Source organism: Corapipo altera, unplaced genomic scaffold, assembly GCF_003945725.1.
Source record: "Corapipo altera isolate COAL_440 unplaced genomic scaffold, ASM394572v1 45, whole genome shotgun sequence".
Classification (NCBI taxonomy): domain Eukaryota; kingdom Metazoa; phylum Chordata; class Aves; order Passeriformes; family Pipridae; genus Corapipo; species Corapipo altera.
In genome coordinates, this window is record NW_020884877.1 from 23264820 (window position 1) to 23278680 (window position 13861).

General features: G+C 41.0%; 1 protein-coding gene across 1 annotated transcript; it reads left to right on the top strand.

Annotated features, from left to right (window-relative positions):
* The first annotated feature begins 126 nt into the window (after positions 1 to 126).
* Positions 127 to 13342, top strand: EAF2 (ELL associated factor 2). The gene is made up of 6 exons (XM_027637262.1): positions 127 to 298; positions 2635 to 2729; positions 3391 to 3527; positions 4258 to 4403; positions 7742 to 8008; positions 12505 to 13342. Exons 1-6 carry the CDS (start codon positions 196 to 198, stop codon positions 12549 to 12551), a joined length of 795 nt encoding a protein of 264 aa, XP_027493063.1. The 5' UTR covers positions 127 to 195; the 3' UTR covers positions 12552 to 13342.
* The last annotated feature ends 519 nt before the right edge of the window (positions 13343 to 13861 follow it).

Sequence of the window (13861 nt, forward strand, 5' to 3'; positions counted from 1 at the left end):
GGCAGTGCCATTGGTGAAAATCTACAGAGGGGCGCGCCCGCTGTCCAATCGGAGCTCGGGCAGGGCGGGGCTGGAGCGGCGATGACCTATGGGAGGCGGCGTGGGCGGGGCCCGCGGGCCCGGCGGTGTGAGGGATGCTCGGTGCGGGCGGCGGCGGCGGCCCCGGGGCCCGCCATGGTGTGAGGCGCCGCCGCGATGAACGGAGCGGTCCCTTCGCTCTACGACCCCAAGGCGCGGGTGCTGAACCTGGGAGAGAGCTTCGAGAAGCAGCCGCGCTGCGCCTTCCACACTGTCCGCTGTGAGTGCTGGGGTAGCCCCTCAGGGGGCCGGGGAGGGGGCCCGGCTGTTTGTCCTCGCAGTGCCCTGAGGGACGGGGGTGGCCTGGCCTGGCCTGGCCTTGCTGGCCCTGTGGCTGCCTTCATCCCGGGATTCGGGGCTGCAGCTGGGAGCTGAGCGCCGTGCGGTGCTGGTCCGGGGTTTCGGGACCAGTGCGGCGGAGGTTCAGTCGGTGCTGGAGCACGAACGGCCATTGTATCGCAGAGCTGCCCCTCGCCACCCTCTGGGCACTAACTTCGCTTTTCATGCCTTTTCCACACGTCTCCCTGAGGTTCTGTTGGAAGCCGAGCTGAGCAGAAGCTCTGGCTCTGCCCTCTTCCCTTGCGCCGAGTTTTCAGAAGTTCCGTACAATTCAGCAATCAAAGGTTACAGGCAGGCAGCGTTAATCACGGAGCCAGTGCACCCTCCCTGAGTACATAATTACTATCTAGAGAGGTGTGTGCTCAAAGATTCTGAGGGTAGCTAGGAAACAAATGCTCCTAGGATTATAGTCCTGGTAATTTAGGACTGCTGCTTCTGGTTTTGTTGTCTGGTTATTTATAGACTGATCCCCAAGACTCAGTCCTGCGTATGTTCTCTGGAGGGTGTCCTGTGTGTGAGAGGGTCAATTTGCTCCTTGTGAGCAAAGGGAAAGGCTTTTACAGAGGATTGTCTGCGACTGTGGAAGGGGAAAACCCTATAAATGAATTTAAACAAGTGCTGCAGCTTGAAATTTGCCCTAATTTTAAAGAGGACTAACCACCACATCTGGTACCTCCTACCCCTACAGTTTCTTGCTGACTCTTGTAATTTGATGATTTGTTCTGAAATCTGTTTTGAAATCTCTCTTCCTTTCCAACAAATGAGACATAGAAACTGGCACGTTCACCAGTTCTATCAAAAGCACATGCAGAAATATCCTCGGATACCTGACGTTTTTGTTAACAAAAAAAAAGGGAAGAGAACAGCTGGTTAGAACTTAAGATCGGAAGTATCAGTACCTTAATTTTCTCAGGCATTAACAGTCCAATGGCCGTGTCCTAAGTAAAGCAAACATTCTCTGATTCGATGAGAAACTTTGCAACTGCTGTATGCTTGACCCTGTGGGACAACATGTGGGGATTTGCCCTAAACAAGGTTGGCAGGGGCTGTTACCTGTGTGTCAGCTCCGAGCCTCCTGCTGCGCGCACGGTCCTGCCCACCAGCTCCTGCAGCCTGGTTTTCCTGCCCGGCTGGTGCGCAGGCTGGAGCCACGCTTCCCAGCTGTGGTCTGTGCCACCTGGCCCGTGGCTGCAGGCCGAGCTGTGGAACTGGGAAGCTCCCCAGCCGCAGGAGTGCCGCCGCCGGTGACCAGCAGCGCCAGACGGGGCAGGTTGCGAGGCGAGGAGCGTGTGCCGGCTGACGGGTCCCCTCCACGCCTCGATCCGTGTGCGGGGCAGGGCACCGGCATCCCGGGGGGCGACACTGCCCCTGCGTTACCTGGAGCCGCGGATTCAACCCCACATGTGTTATCACAGGCCTCGTAGAGCCTCTTGTTGCCACCCCGTCTCCCTAGATCAGCGCAGGCAGCCTTTTGACTGTAGCCTTTCCCAATTCATTTGTGGTGGAAATAATACTTTGTAGATAATGGTGTGTAACAGAGCTGCCGTGCTGAGGCAGAGCCGCTTGTTTTCCATGTCTCACGTTTTTGAAAAGGATCAGAAATTAATACCTTCTTTTCTTTAAAACTTATTTTAACCAATACTTTAGATGTTGAAAAAGACAAAAAGGAAGCTAATGTTAAATTGGGAAGTAATTTCACTTGTGACAAAAATAACTATATTGAAAAATAACTATACTGAAAAAATAACTATACTGAAACTCCAAGGTTTGGTCAGCTTCTGACATACATGTTGTAATAAAGTCAGAAATGGATATTGAGAATTGATATTGTTCTTTGCATTTTCAGTCACTTGTCTACATCTCCCATGTTTGGGATCAACATTTTCAAGAACTATTTATTGATTCTTCCGAAAATAATTATGTGAGGATTTGTGCTTTGAAATATGTCACAGCTTGTTCAGCCTCTTTATCCATTAAAACCTAAAATCGTGTTTCTAATCTTAACCAAAAGGTTTTAACACTTATATTGAATCTTGAGAAAAGCAGCTTGACTTTGAGTTGTACTGACTTATGGAATAATCTGCTCAGGAGAACAGTAGGTGATGCACCAGCAAAAAAAGGTTTTAACTTAGTAGCCTCCAACTGCAATTAAATGGTGTCTACATTTATAAGATGCCTGAAAAGCCTGTAAATAATCCAGTTTGTTTTTATATTTAGATGACTTTAAGCCTGCATCTATTGATATGTCCTGTGAAGGAGACCTTGAAGTTGGCAAAGGTGAACAGGTGACAATAACGCTGCCAAATATTGAGGTGAGTGGGGTGGCTGAGGAGTGGTGGGCCTAAGGGAGTGATTTATTTTGTTGTCATAAGTATATATCCTGAATATGGAAGGGTATAAAGTTTCAGTGCTGTTTCAGAGCTGCCTGTGTGATTTTCAGAGTAGAAAAACAATTGCTCTAGGAGTGTAAAACTACAGAAGACCCAAAGGTTAAGCAGCTGCACTGTAACTTTAAGTGTGTTGGCCACATTGGAAATATGCTGTAGGATGACCCAAAGCGTTGCATACTCAGAAAAGCTTCATGTGTACGTTGGCAGTGCAAGTTTCCCCTTGGTATTTATTGCTCTAGTGCAGTTCTAAAGCAGGAAAGACTGGAAAGGGAAAATTTACTACCTGCCATGCTTTACTGCTCTCCTGATATGGGAACTGAAACCCTTTTGGTGAAAGGAGTCCTACAGGGAGCCTGCCCGCCTTGGGAAATAAGCGTTTAATCAGCTAAGCTGAGTGAAATCCCATTCCAGTCAAATACCGGCTGCTTTGGGACATGGCTACTGTGAATCTGATTTAAATTAACAGTAACATTTTTATAGGCTAGAAATGATCACTTGTAGTGAACTTGCCATCGCTGATGGATTGCTGTTTCTAAGAAAAAAGGTTATAGGAGTAACACTTACTGGACTTCTGATTTAATAGGGCTCAACTCCACCAGTGACTGTGTTCAAGGGCTCAAAGAAGCCTTACCTAAAAGAATGTATCTTAATTATCAACCATGACACTGGAGAATGTCGCCTAGAGAAACTTAGTAGCAACATCACTGTGAAAAAAACCAGGTGGGTGATTTACAAGAGAAACAACTGCGCTTTACTCATTGTGAAAATCGATTTGTTAATGGGCCTAAATTGAGATATGTAACTACCCATTACTATTTTTAGCAAAACATTATTTTAGAAAGTACCTGGCCTTGTTTAAAGGAGTGAAAAGCCTGCTCTCTCAGCACACTGACTTCACAGCTTTCGAGTCTTGACTGCAAAAGAAATGGGAATTTATTTTTTTTGTTAACTAAAACCTGTTACATTATTGAGAGAAATAGTAACTATTTTCTGATGACTTTGGAGGGAGAAATAAAACCTCTTTGGACAGCAGTTTGCCTACTGTCTTCTGACTGTAAATTAGGAAATAAAAAAAAAGATAAATTCTGTGACAGGCTTCAGTAATTTTAATGGCTTGTTTTTCTCATACCAAGATTTTAAATTTTTTTGTCCTGCTGCTGAGTCCATGTAAGTAACTTCCAGCAGAATTATTATTAAGTGATCCTGGGCAGCCAGGTATAAAAAGAAATCAACTGACAAAGCGTTATAAAGTTATTAGCACTGTATCAAAAAACAAATTTTAACACATTTATAAACAATATTATGCTACTGTAATAACTTACCTAAGAATCTAATGATAGTATTTAGAAAGGCATCAGAAATAATTCCCTTGTACCATATCCCCTGTATTCTGCCTTTTTCCTTGCATCTTGTCTTCTAGCAATTAGAAATCTTTTCCTTTTACCCACAGAGCTGAAGGAAGCAGTAAAGTCCAGTCTCGCATCGAGCAGCAACAGCAGCAAATGCGAAATGCAACCAAAGTTCCCAACAACGTTAAATACTCTCCCTCAAAAGAAAAAATGTTTCCATCTTCTCCTATGGATGATATTGAACGAGGTAAGCTCCACTGGCACGTAAGTTTCAGGAACTTTGCTCTTCACGAGCAATTAGTTCATAATAGCCCAGGTTTTTGTTTGTGTGGTGGGGTTTTTTTGTTTGGTTGGTTTTGTGTTTGTTTGTTTTTTTAATTTGAGATTAAATACATTAGAGGTTTGATCATGTAAGCACTTTACTCTGATATGGAATTGACCACTCTGGCTGAAGTGGGTAACAAAGCAGCATTTGTAACTTGCTAAGGCAAAAATACAGTGAATCATTAGGGTTAATAATGCCAAGGGTCCCACTGCTCCCTCCTTGTCTCTGTCTTCCACTGCTGCGTTAACCAAGTATGTGGTTGATTGTGTCGTGGCACTGGAACCCACTGAGTCACTTCCAGTTTGATGTTGCTCCTTTTTCTTTCTGTGCACTCAGCAAACATAGGTTACAGTGCTTTACAACTCAAAATACACTTTAAATTACCAGATAGAACCTTGTGAAAGATGAGGCTCCAATGAAAAAGACAGCTAAAACCCTGCATAAATCAACCCTTGAGCAGCTATGTGCTGTTTTCTTGAGAGACTCTGGTTTGGTATGACACTCATATTTCACTTAATAGGAGGCCTTATTTCCTTTTGGAGGACAAGGATGATGGCAGGTGGTAATTACTTGCTACAGAAATGCTGACAGGTGGCAGTTTCATTGACTGGAACTGACATCTGCCTCCCAAGTTGTTTTGAATTCCTTTAAACAGATTTTTTTTAGATGTATCATTATGAAGATGGTTTTTGTTTCCATTTTGGTCTTAAGCTCTGACCAGAAATCTATATTGCAGAACAGTGCTAGAATACATCTGTGGCTGCAAAGGGGAAGGAGTACTTGAGCTCATGGAATGAATTGATGCTTTTTCTTGGTGGTCTGTTGCTTTGGGGGCAGTGGTGGTGTCAAACCCACGCAGCTCAGCAAAGTGGCTGCCAACATGTATCAAACTCCTGTGTAGTGCCAGTCCAATTTTGAGTACTACTAAAAATGCAGAAAAATTGACAACTAGGGGTGATAGGGACCTTTTTAAGTCATCTAGTCCATCCTTCTGTCCTAAAATCAGATATTTGATGTAATTTTTAACCTGTTCTTAAAGCCTTCCACTGACAGATCCTGTGTACTCTCTGGCAAGCTGTTCCAGGGCTTTGCTTTTGTTACTGCTCAGGTTCTTTCTAATAAATAGTCTGACAGCAAGCCCATTACTACTTTCATATTTATCATGCAAGTACAGAACATCTGCTTTTGAGTAGTCCTCCATGAAACTCAGGAGCTCAGAAGCTGCTCTGTCTTTCCCATTCATTATCAAAAACGATGCTTCAATCTTTCCTTAGAAGTGGAGTTTTCTGGATCCCTGATTTGTCACTTTCCTTTAGCTTTCTTACAAGGATTCCAAAAACCTGCTGAAGTACAGTCCCTAAACACATTTACTGTTTCAGCTAAGGTTCTAGCAGTGCTGAGTTGAGCAAGGAGGCTGTTTTACAGGCACTATTCATCTTTATACACAAAGACCAAATAGTATCCTGTCTAAAATGTCACAAGACCAAATAGTATCAAGTCAGTTCCGCAAGGGCACAGCGTGGTAGAACAGTGTGTAGGAATCACTGTAACTCACAGACTGTTTAGAAGTGTTGCCCACTTAATCATTCTTCACCCCATGGTTGTGTATCTGACTATTCCTGCTTAAGCACACTACCTGGAACTTGTTACTAACTTCGTTTTCTGGGGTGGGGGAAAGATCTTTCTGCCTTTATCATCTATTATCCTCTAGTACACGTACAGTCCTTCCTTCATTGGTTAAAAATACTTAATTTAAATTCTATCTGCTTGAATTACATCAAAATTCAAGCCAGAGGTCTGATTCCTCAGTTTTTGGTATTAGCTGTTCACTTGAAATTTTTCTTATATTAGACACTGCTGAGGAGGAAGTGGAGTTGAATGCTTAGGACTTGAGTGGGGTTACAGCTCTAGATGGGTGGTAGATCATGTTCTCTTATACATATCCTTAGTAACAGAAGGAGCCTTAGGTGCTTCCATTTTTATTTTCTTTCTGCTCCCCTCCTTATATTTGAGGTGGCCAGTATGGTCTTCTGTTGTTTCTCCTCTTCCTTGGCACTGGGTTAGTTTGTCCCTGTAGCCATAGCTACACTGTTTCAGGTGCCATTTTTCCAGAACTCCATTTTCTTTAGACTGACCTTTGATAAGCCTGGACTAAGTATCTTTCCTTTTGACCAGCCTTTGATAACTCAGAATTGGAAGGCTTCATGGAAGTTTGTGTTGAAGCTGAATCTTTTTTATTTTCCTCTCCTTTCTTCTCTTGATTAAACTCTGCACTGTCTTGTGTCTTGGCGACTTTTGTCTTCAACCTGTCCTGTGCTGGGTAAATTTGAAGTGAGATGAGCCACTCTCCTACTTGGTTTTTGTGTCTGCTCTATCAAAGCCGTTCCTGGAGTCTTCCAAGTGCTTGTAAGATCACCTGAATGATTGTCTGGGTAGTTACAATCTTGTATAGTGATGAACTTCTGTACACTGCATAACTCCTCAAGTCCTCCATTCACCAGGATTCAGTGCTCTGTTTCAGGCTTCTCTCAGCACTCATATTTTGCACAATTATTACATGTACCCTTCTGCAAAGATTAATGCCCTCTGTATGCTGGACTTAGCTACTATATATCAAAAATGCATACTGTGCAGCATGATCCACACCTCCACATCTATAATGAGAACAAGGATTTGCTGCAATCTTCCTAATATAAACCGTGATGGTTCTTTTTGGATATTCTTCATGCTTAACTTGATTCTGAGCAAAATGTCACATGGTCCAAACAAATGTATTGATTGTAAATGCTGAACTGCTGGGAGGCATTTTGGGCGCAGCTGCTGACATCTTACAGCTGACTGATCTGTGCCATTGTAACTGCAGGTTTTAGTCAGTGAAAGGCATCTTTGGGGGTGCTAAGGAAAATACAGAAGACTTGCTAGTTGTGGAAGTTAAAGGCTACGTGGGAATGCAGTACCCCATGGAATGTGGGGTTAAGCATTTGGGTTCACAGTCACCCTTGTTCTAATGCTTAGATTGAAAGGGAGAAAGTGCCTGAACTATGAGAGAAGAAAACCACATGACAGGCTGGATGTTGCCTGTGCCCTTTTCTTTGTTCTGGAGGGTTTTGGTGGGTTTGGTTTGGGTTTTTTTTCAAGTGCTGTAGTGTGTTTACCTGATGTCTGTTGATTTTTTTCTTTTTTTTTTTTTCTTTTTTCCCTCTTCCTTATATTTCAATTATGGTGAATGTTAACTGAGAAACAAATCATGTTGTTTGCAGAGCTAAAAGCAGAAGCCAGTATCATGGACCAGCTGAGTAGCTCTGACAGTTCATCTGACTCTAAAAGTTCTTCATCCTCTTCATCAAGTAGTGAAAATAGTTCTAGTGATTCTGAAGATGAGGAAATGAAGCCCTCTCTTCCTATGTCGATGCCGTATTTGCAGCCCCAGCCTACTGTGTCTGCCATACCACAACAGGCTGTTCCTGACAAAGATGCCAGTCATAACAGATCCCAAGAGAGCAGTGGTCATATGATGAATACACTACGTAAGTACAAAGGCTGTTCTTTTCTTAGTGCACAATTCCAGACATCAAGATTCTGAAAGGAAACCATATTGTTTTTAAGTATGTCTCTGTTATAATTAAAACTGTGGGAAGTGATGCTAGGGTTTGATTGTTCAGCAGCAGGCTGAATTAGACAGTGGGCTAGAAGGTTTGTGGTCCCCAGAGATATTAAATTAAAGCTGACGCAGTTGAAAGTATTTCCTAAACTCTTCTGGCTTCCCTCCAGTTCTATGCATTAGGACTGGAGAACAGCAATTTTGTATTGAAAATAATTGAACTAACAAGGCACTCCCAAAACATATGCTTATAATTTCATGGGTAGAATTATCAGAAAGGTACTATGGCCACAATACTCTGAGTTAGAGAAGAGATGGTGTATTCTTAGACATGTCAGTTACTGTTACTCACGGCAGCGTTCCACCAGACAGCATGGTGAAACTGTCCTTTGCATATAAGGACAGAGGCAATTTGCTTTCAGATGATATTATCTTATTCCACCCATTCAGGCAACTACAGATTTAATTTGAAGAGTAGCTCTTATGTTCCGGAGTGGTTGCTACACAGCCTGGAATTGAGTGCTCAGTGTATTCCAAAAAGGAGAGTTTGGAAAACTCTCACATAAAAAAAAAAAAATCCCACTAGGTAGAGAATCTTAAGTTCACTACCTAAATAGCAGAAATACTCAGACAGAGAAGTGAGTACTCACCTGTGGTTACTCTTCCAAAATGATTACATTTTTAATTAGGTGCTTAGCTGCTGGCTCTTAGTTTGAAGAGATTCCCATCAACCTGGGCTTGCAGCCTAAGACCTTTAAGGTTTACCATTTATATGTAAGCTTGTTATACTGAAATTTTAGACACTGGCAGATCTACTTTTATTTCAGCCCTTAATGGATAACATGAACAGGGGTTTTTTGGTTTTGTTTTTTTTTTTTTTTAGTTAGTGTTTAAATACGTAAATAACCTGCATAGATATTTAATTATGTACTGCATTAACAGATAAGATCAGACTGAAAAGTCCTGTGACTTCATGTGCAAAGGACTAAATGCTGATTTCATTTTGCTGTCGCTGCAGAGAACAATGTCTTCATTTTTACAATTTGCACAATTTTAGAGTGCCATTTATTTCAACCCTTATTCACAAATGTGATTTCCCATTCTCCATGCTTTAAATAAAACTGTTACGAAAACGAGATTAAGCTCGATCCCCAGTGACAGAATCCCAGCTGGCAAAGCTTCCAGTGAGGAAACACATTTACAAGTACAGGTGGCCAAGTCCACCAGTTCCAGCAGTCATAGTGAGAAAATGCTGCTTAAAACATGACAACATCAAAACTGTTCCAGGGGAAGTTGGTGGCTTGGTGGTGCTTGAGAACCACGTTGAGAGGTAGAACCTCTGCCTGTAGCCTCAGGCCTCTGAGCTTGCCCAGCTCTTGAGCTTAATGCCATTTCCTTCTGTTATGGCTACAGATCTGGTACTGCTTAAAATGATTCCATCCCACCTCCAGTGCAGTTAACACTTACAAGACACTTCAACTAGGTAAAGATCAAAATAGTTACTTTCAAGGAGGATGCTTTTCTCTAGCTCCCTTGCTGAGGGAATTTGGCAGGAGAGTGAAACCTGGAGAAACTAAATGGATATCGCATTGTTCTAGTTTGAGTGGCAAAAGTTCTCAGTTGGGATTCTGTACAGTCATTTCTTCCATCTCAAATAATGTTCTGCAAAAATAAAATATTGAATCAACAGATGTCAGCATAAGCTGTTTGCTTGTCTAATCTTGTTTTAAGGTTTGCCTGCTTATGTCTGTGACTAGTGTTTGTGCACCTCTGTAGAGTCAGGGCCATACTGGTTAATTAGTGAAGTTTTCCTCTGACTTGCTGTGCACAGGCAAAAGGCTGGGGGAAGGCTTAGAGAGCTGAGTTTCATCTGGCATGTAGAAATTATACAGCTGAGGTTTTGTGGAACTTGGAAAATGGAGGAGGTGGTGTCTAGAGCATGGTAACCAAATACTTCTGTCAGAGACACATATCTACCTCTCCAGGAATCTAAGGATCGAGACTGCCCCTCACCCCCTTTCTACCTTCAGAAGCTGGTTATGTAGGCTCACAACTTGCCTTATAACAAAGTTAGTAAATGGTGGCACTAATGAATCTGTTCTTCATGAATATTTGATCATATGTTGCTTTATGTCTACTTTTTGTTTAAACCACGGTTATGTTAAACAAAGTAACTTTCCAAAGAAAACCCAGCATAGATGGGCTATTTTGGGGCCTTGTGTTATGTACATAGTATTCAGCACAACTTCAGTTCTTTTTATACTTGGTGCTGGTACAAGCAGCTAGTCAAGAAATAATTTTCCCTTGTATTAGTTTGGTGTAGCTGTGACCACTAAGGTCTGTGAAACACGGATCACTCCTATGAGTTTCCCTGTCCCCTCTAACTAGCAAGGATTCAGTTGAATATATTATATTCACCAATTTAAAAGCATAGGAAATGTTGTAATTTGCAGTGCAATCTATTTCCCCAATTAATATTGCTAATAAGCAACTGGCACTGTGAAAACTGAATTCAACTGTTTTTCCCCATTTCACTGCTGCCCCATAAGTACAACAGAGTTTCTTCAGAGTCCACATTAAATGAGCTTTCTATCTTTGCACCAAATCCATTGAAATCTGCCAGCTCTAGACTGTATTACTTTGCCATCTCTCTGAAGGTGTTTTTTGGAGGTACGGTTATAAAAATGGGGCAGAAAGTTTACCCTGAAGTAAATCCTAACGTATTATTTCTGCCTCTGGAACTTGGAGTTCTTGCTTTCCCATCTGCTAGTTTTCACAAGCACTGATATTTTTGGCTGGTGTTACAGGGTTTGTGTAATTTCTATTAACTATGTTGAAATAACTTTTGAAGGCTGCAGAAACAGTATTTGGAAGGTTATCTTCTTGTTCACACTCCCTGTCCTCTCCTAAAGTAGGTAGTGCATAACAGGGCTGGGATTTCTAAGAATACACTGTAGTTCTCCTTTGAGTGATAAATACATGAGTTTAATTTACCAATACCATTCTCTGTCTTGAAGTACTACTTTTTAGGATATTAAACTGTTCTGAATAGTTATTGACAAATAACTTGATTTTGTTCTTTCTAAATTGATTTTAAAATTTTATCTTAAAATAATATGGCTGTAAATTTTTTCTATATAGAGAGATGGAAATGAAAGAATTGTCTACAGTAGTACTTTAAAGATTGATGGAAACAGCCATGTTCACTATTCTTTTCTTGTAATAAAGTGTTTTTGTTTTGTTGCAGAGAAACATGTACCACTTTCTAAGCCTTAGTGATGACATAGTGGAAAACAAAGGAAGGCTAAATGCAGCCATGTTAAAGACTCCAGTGTTCTGGCAGAAATGATATGCCTGAGAACAAAAGATCCAATCTGAGTGTTTTGTGGGGTTTACCCCCTTGAGGTTACTTTTTCATCCATCTGCAAAAGGGATCTGTGGAGGGTGCTGCAGCTGAGGAAAGGGCAAGTGAAAATAGTGTCCCAACTCAGTTTTCTCAGTTTCAGTGATTTTTGCTTTGCTTTTTAGGCCATTTCTGCACAACCTGAGATGAATTCCTTTTTTTTTTTTTTCTTCTTCTTCTGTTGTAATGGCTGTTTGGCAAGGGAGGTGTGAGTAAAAGCATACTAGTTGGCACAGACTCTTAAAAACGTGTGGGAAGTTGCTAGATACAATGTAGATTGTGTATAGCATGCTGCTGTATTTTTTGTGAGTTATCTGTCATCCTGGGAAGATTCCCTCATTTCTGCCCCCTGAGCTTATGGACATCCATGGCAAGCACAATATAATCTTTCTTCTTACTTCCTCATTTTGAAAAATACATATATATAGCCACCAAATTAAAGTGCTGTGTAAAATTTCTTTTGATGTTTTGTTTCTTCACTTGTTCCAAAACCAGTTTGAAATAGTAGGTCACTGATACATCTTTAAATGGTATGTCAAAGAGCTGCTCTTCTTGATTGAGACACCACTCTGTTTTCAAGTGCAGCCGAGTAGCATTCAGATGTGTTTCAAAAAAACCCAACAACTTGTTTTTCACAAAGCTGCATTCGCCAGCAGTTTTCCCACTTATGAAGCAAAAAAATGTGGGTGGCAGAGATAGCTAGGTGTTGTCTTTTGTGATCTGGTGATATTAAATAAATGCACTTGTGCAAATAAGCCAATGGCTTCCTTGCCCAAGGTTTTAAAATTGTAGAAAAGGGATCTCTCCGAAGTTCTGTCACTGGGGAATTTGGTTCTACACTTATTTATTCTCTTACCATAGAATAGTTCGGGTTAGAAGGAACCTTTAAAGATTGTCTGGTCCAGTCTCCCTGACCTGAGTATTAGCTTTTGTAAGCCTTTTTAATTGGGAAAGGGAATATCTTGAAAGAAGAAAATTATTTCCTTGAAAATGACTAATATGATGACTCTCTCTTCTAGGAAATGACTTGCAGCTGAGTGAATCTGGAAGCGATAGTGATGACTGAACAACTTTCTGGCCTTAAATGTATCACCTTTTTTTGCTAAATATGTCTTAGCATCTGTTTTGCACTAAGATTAGATTACCAGAGACTGGAATGAATGTCCTCAATTTTGATAATAGACATCCTAATTTTCTACTGATACATCATGTCTATGATAGAGCAGCATTGATATCCTGTCAGTGCTATGGTTATGTGTTTATCTTCAAATTACTGTATTTACAGTAAAATTGTGTATGATCTGATTTTGATTATTTTTGCCTCAGCCACCTGTTTTACTTGAAACTGATTTGTAACAGCTAGTTACTTTATATAAATAGCTATGGAATGGAGAAATTTCTGATATTTATGGAGGCAAGTTTCCTTCCTATCATTTAAATGCTGATCTGACAACTTTGACTTGGAGGGAGTGAAAGGGAGAACAACTAAATGAGGTCTGCTGTGTCAGCTACACTTTTTGTTCAGTTCACAGTTCATACCTTTAAGGAAACTGCTGAATAATGTGGTCCACTAGTGCAGTTACAGTTTACAATTGTTCAACACATTGCTGAATTCTTAATTTCATTGTATTATGGGACTTTATATTTCTGAGCCTCAAGATTCCTAAAGGAACTTGTCTATTCTCTGCCTTTTTTATGTAACTTGAATAGGCTGGTCTTTTTACAACCTTTTTGTATCTAAATTTAGGTAACTGCAGAGACAGCAATGAATTTCCTTCATTTGATTCTGTAACGGAAATCAGAAAATTTCTTTGTAAAAGTATAAAAGTAATTTAATAAAGCAAATATTTATCATTTTCATGTGTCAGATGCTGTTTTTACTGGTTAAGAACTCCACTTTCTACCTGAAATAGTGAAGTGAAGAGGTCAGGCAAAGAAATAAAGGAGTGAAATGGTAGCTAATACAGACTCCTCACCCTGTCTGCAAGACTCAAGTGTTTGTTGCTTTTGCTACACTGAGATGAGCTTAGTAAGAGCTCACCAAAAGTTTGTGGTGGTTCAAGTGTACTGATGAATGTTTGTTACAAATTACATCCAAATGCCAGTGGGAAGTGATACTATATTAGACAAGAAAAGGTCTTATTTTTCTGTCATTTGGAGTTATACTTCAAGACCTGAAGAACTGTATGTCAAACTCCAAGTTTCATCCTGTAATTTACTACTGAAGAGGTTTGTAACTAACAGTAGGAAATGTCTGTAGGGTGAGTTCTGAAGAGATAAATCTGTTCAGTCTTGCACAGAAGTCTCCTTTGCTGGCTTGCAGTGGTTGGGTCACAGCTCTGTGTCTAAACTGAGAGGATTGAATCCCATATGTAA

Excerpts from the sequence above, each read along its gene's own strand:
- EAF2 (XM_027637262.1), top strand. The coding sequence starts at position 196 with ATGAACGGAGCGGTCCCTTCGCTCTACGACCCCAAGGCGCGGGTGCTG. Across the intron at positions 299-2,634 it reads CGCCTTCCACACTGTCCGCT|ATGACTTTAAGCCTGCATCT; the intron begins GTGAGTGCTGGG and ends TTTTATATTTAG. Across the intron at positions 3,528-4,257 it reads ATCACTGTGAAAAAAACCAG|AGCTGAAGGAAGCAGTAAAG; the intron begins GTGGGTGATTTA and ends TTTTACCCACAG.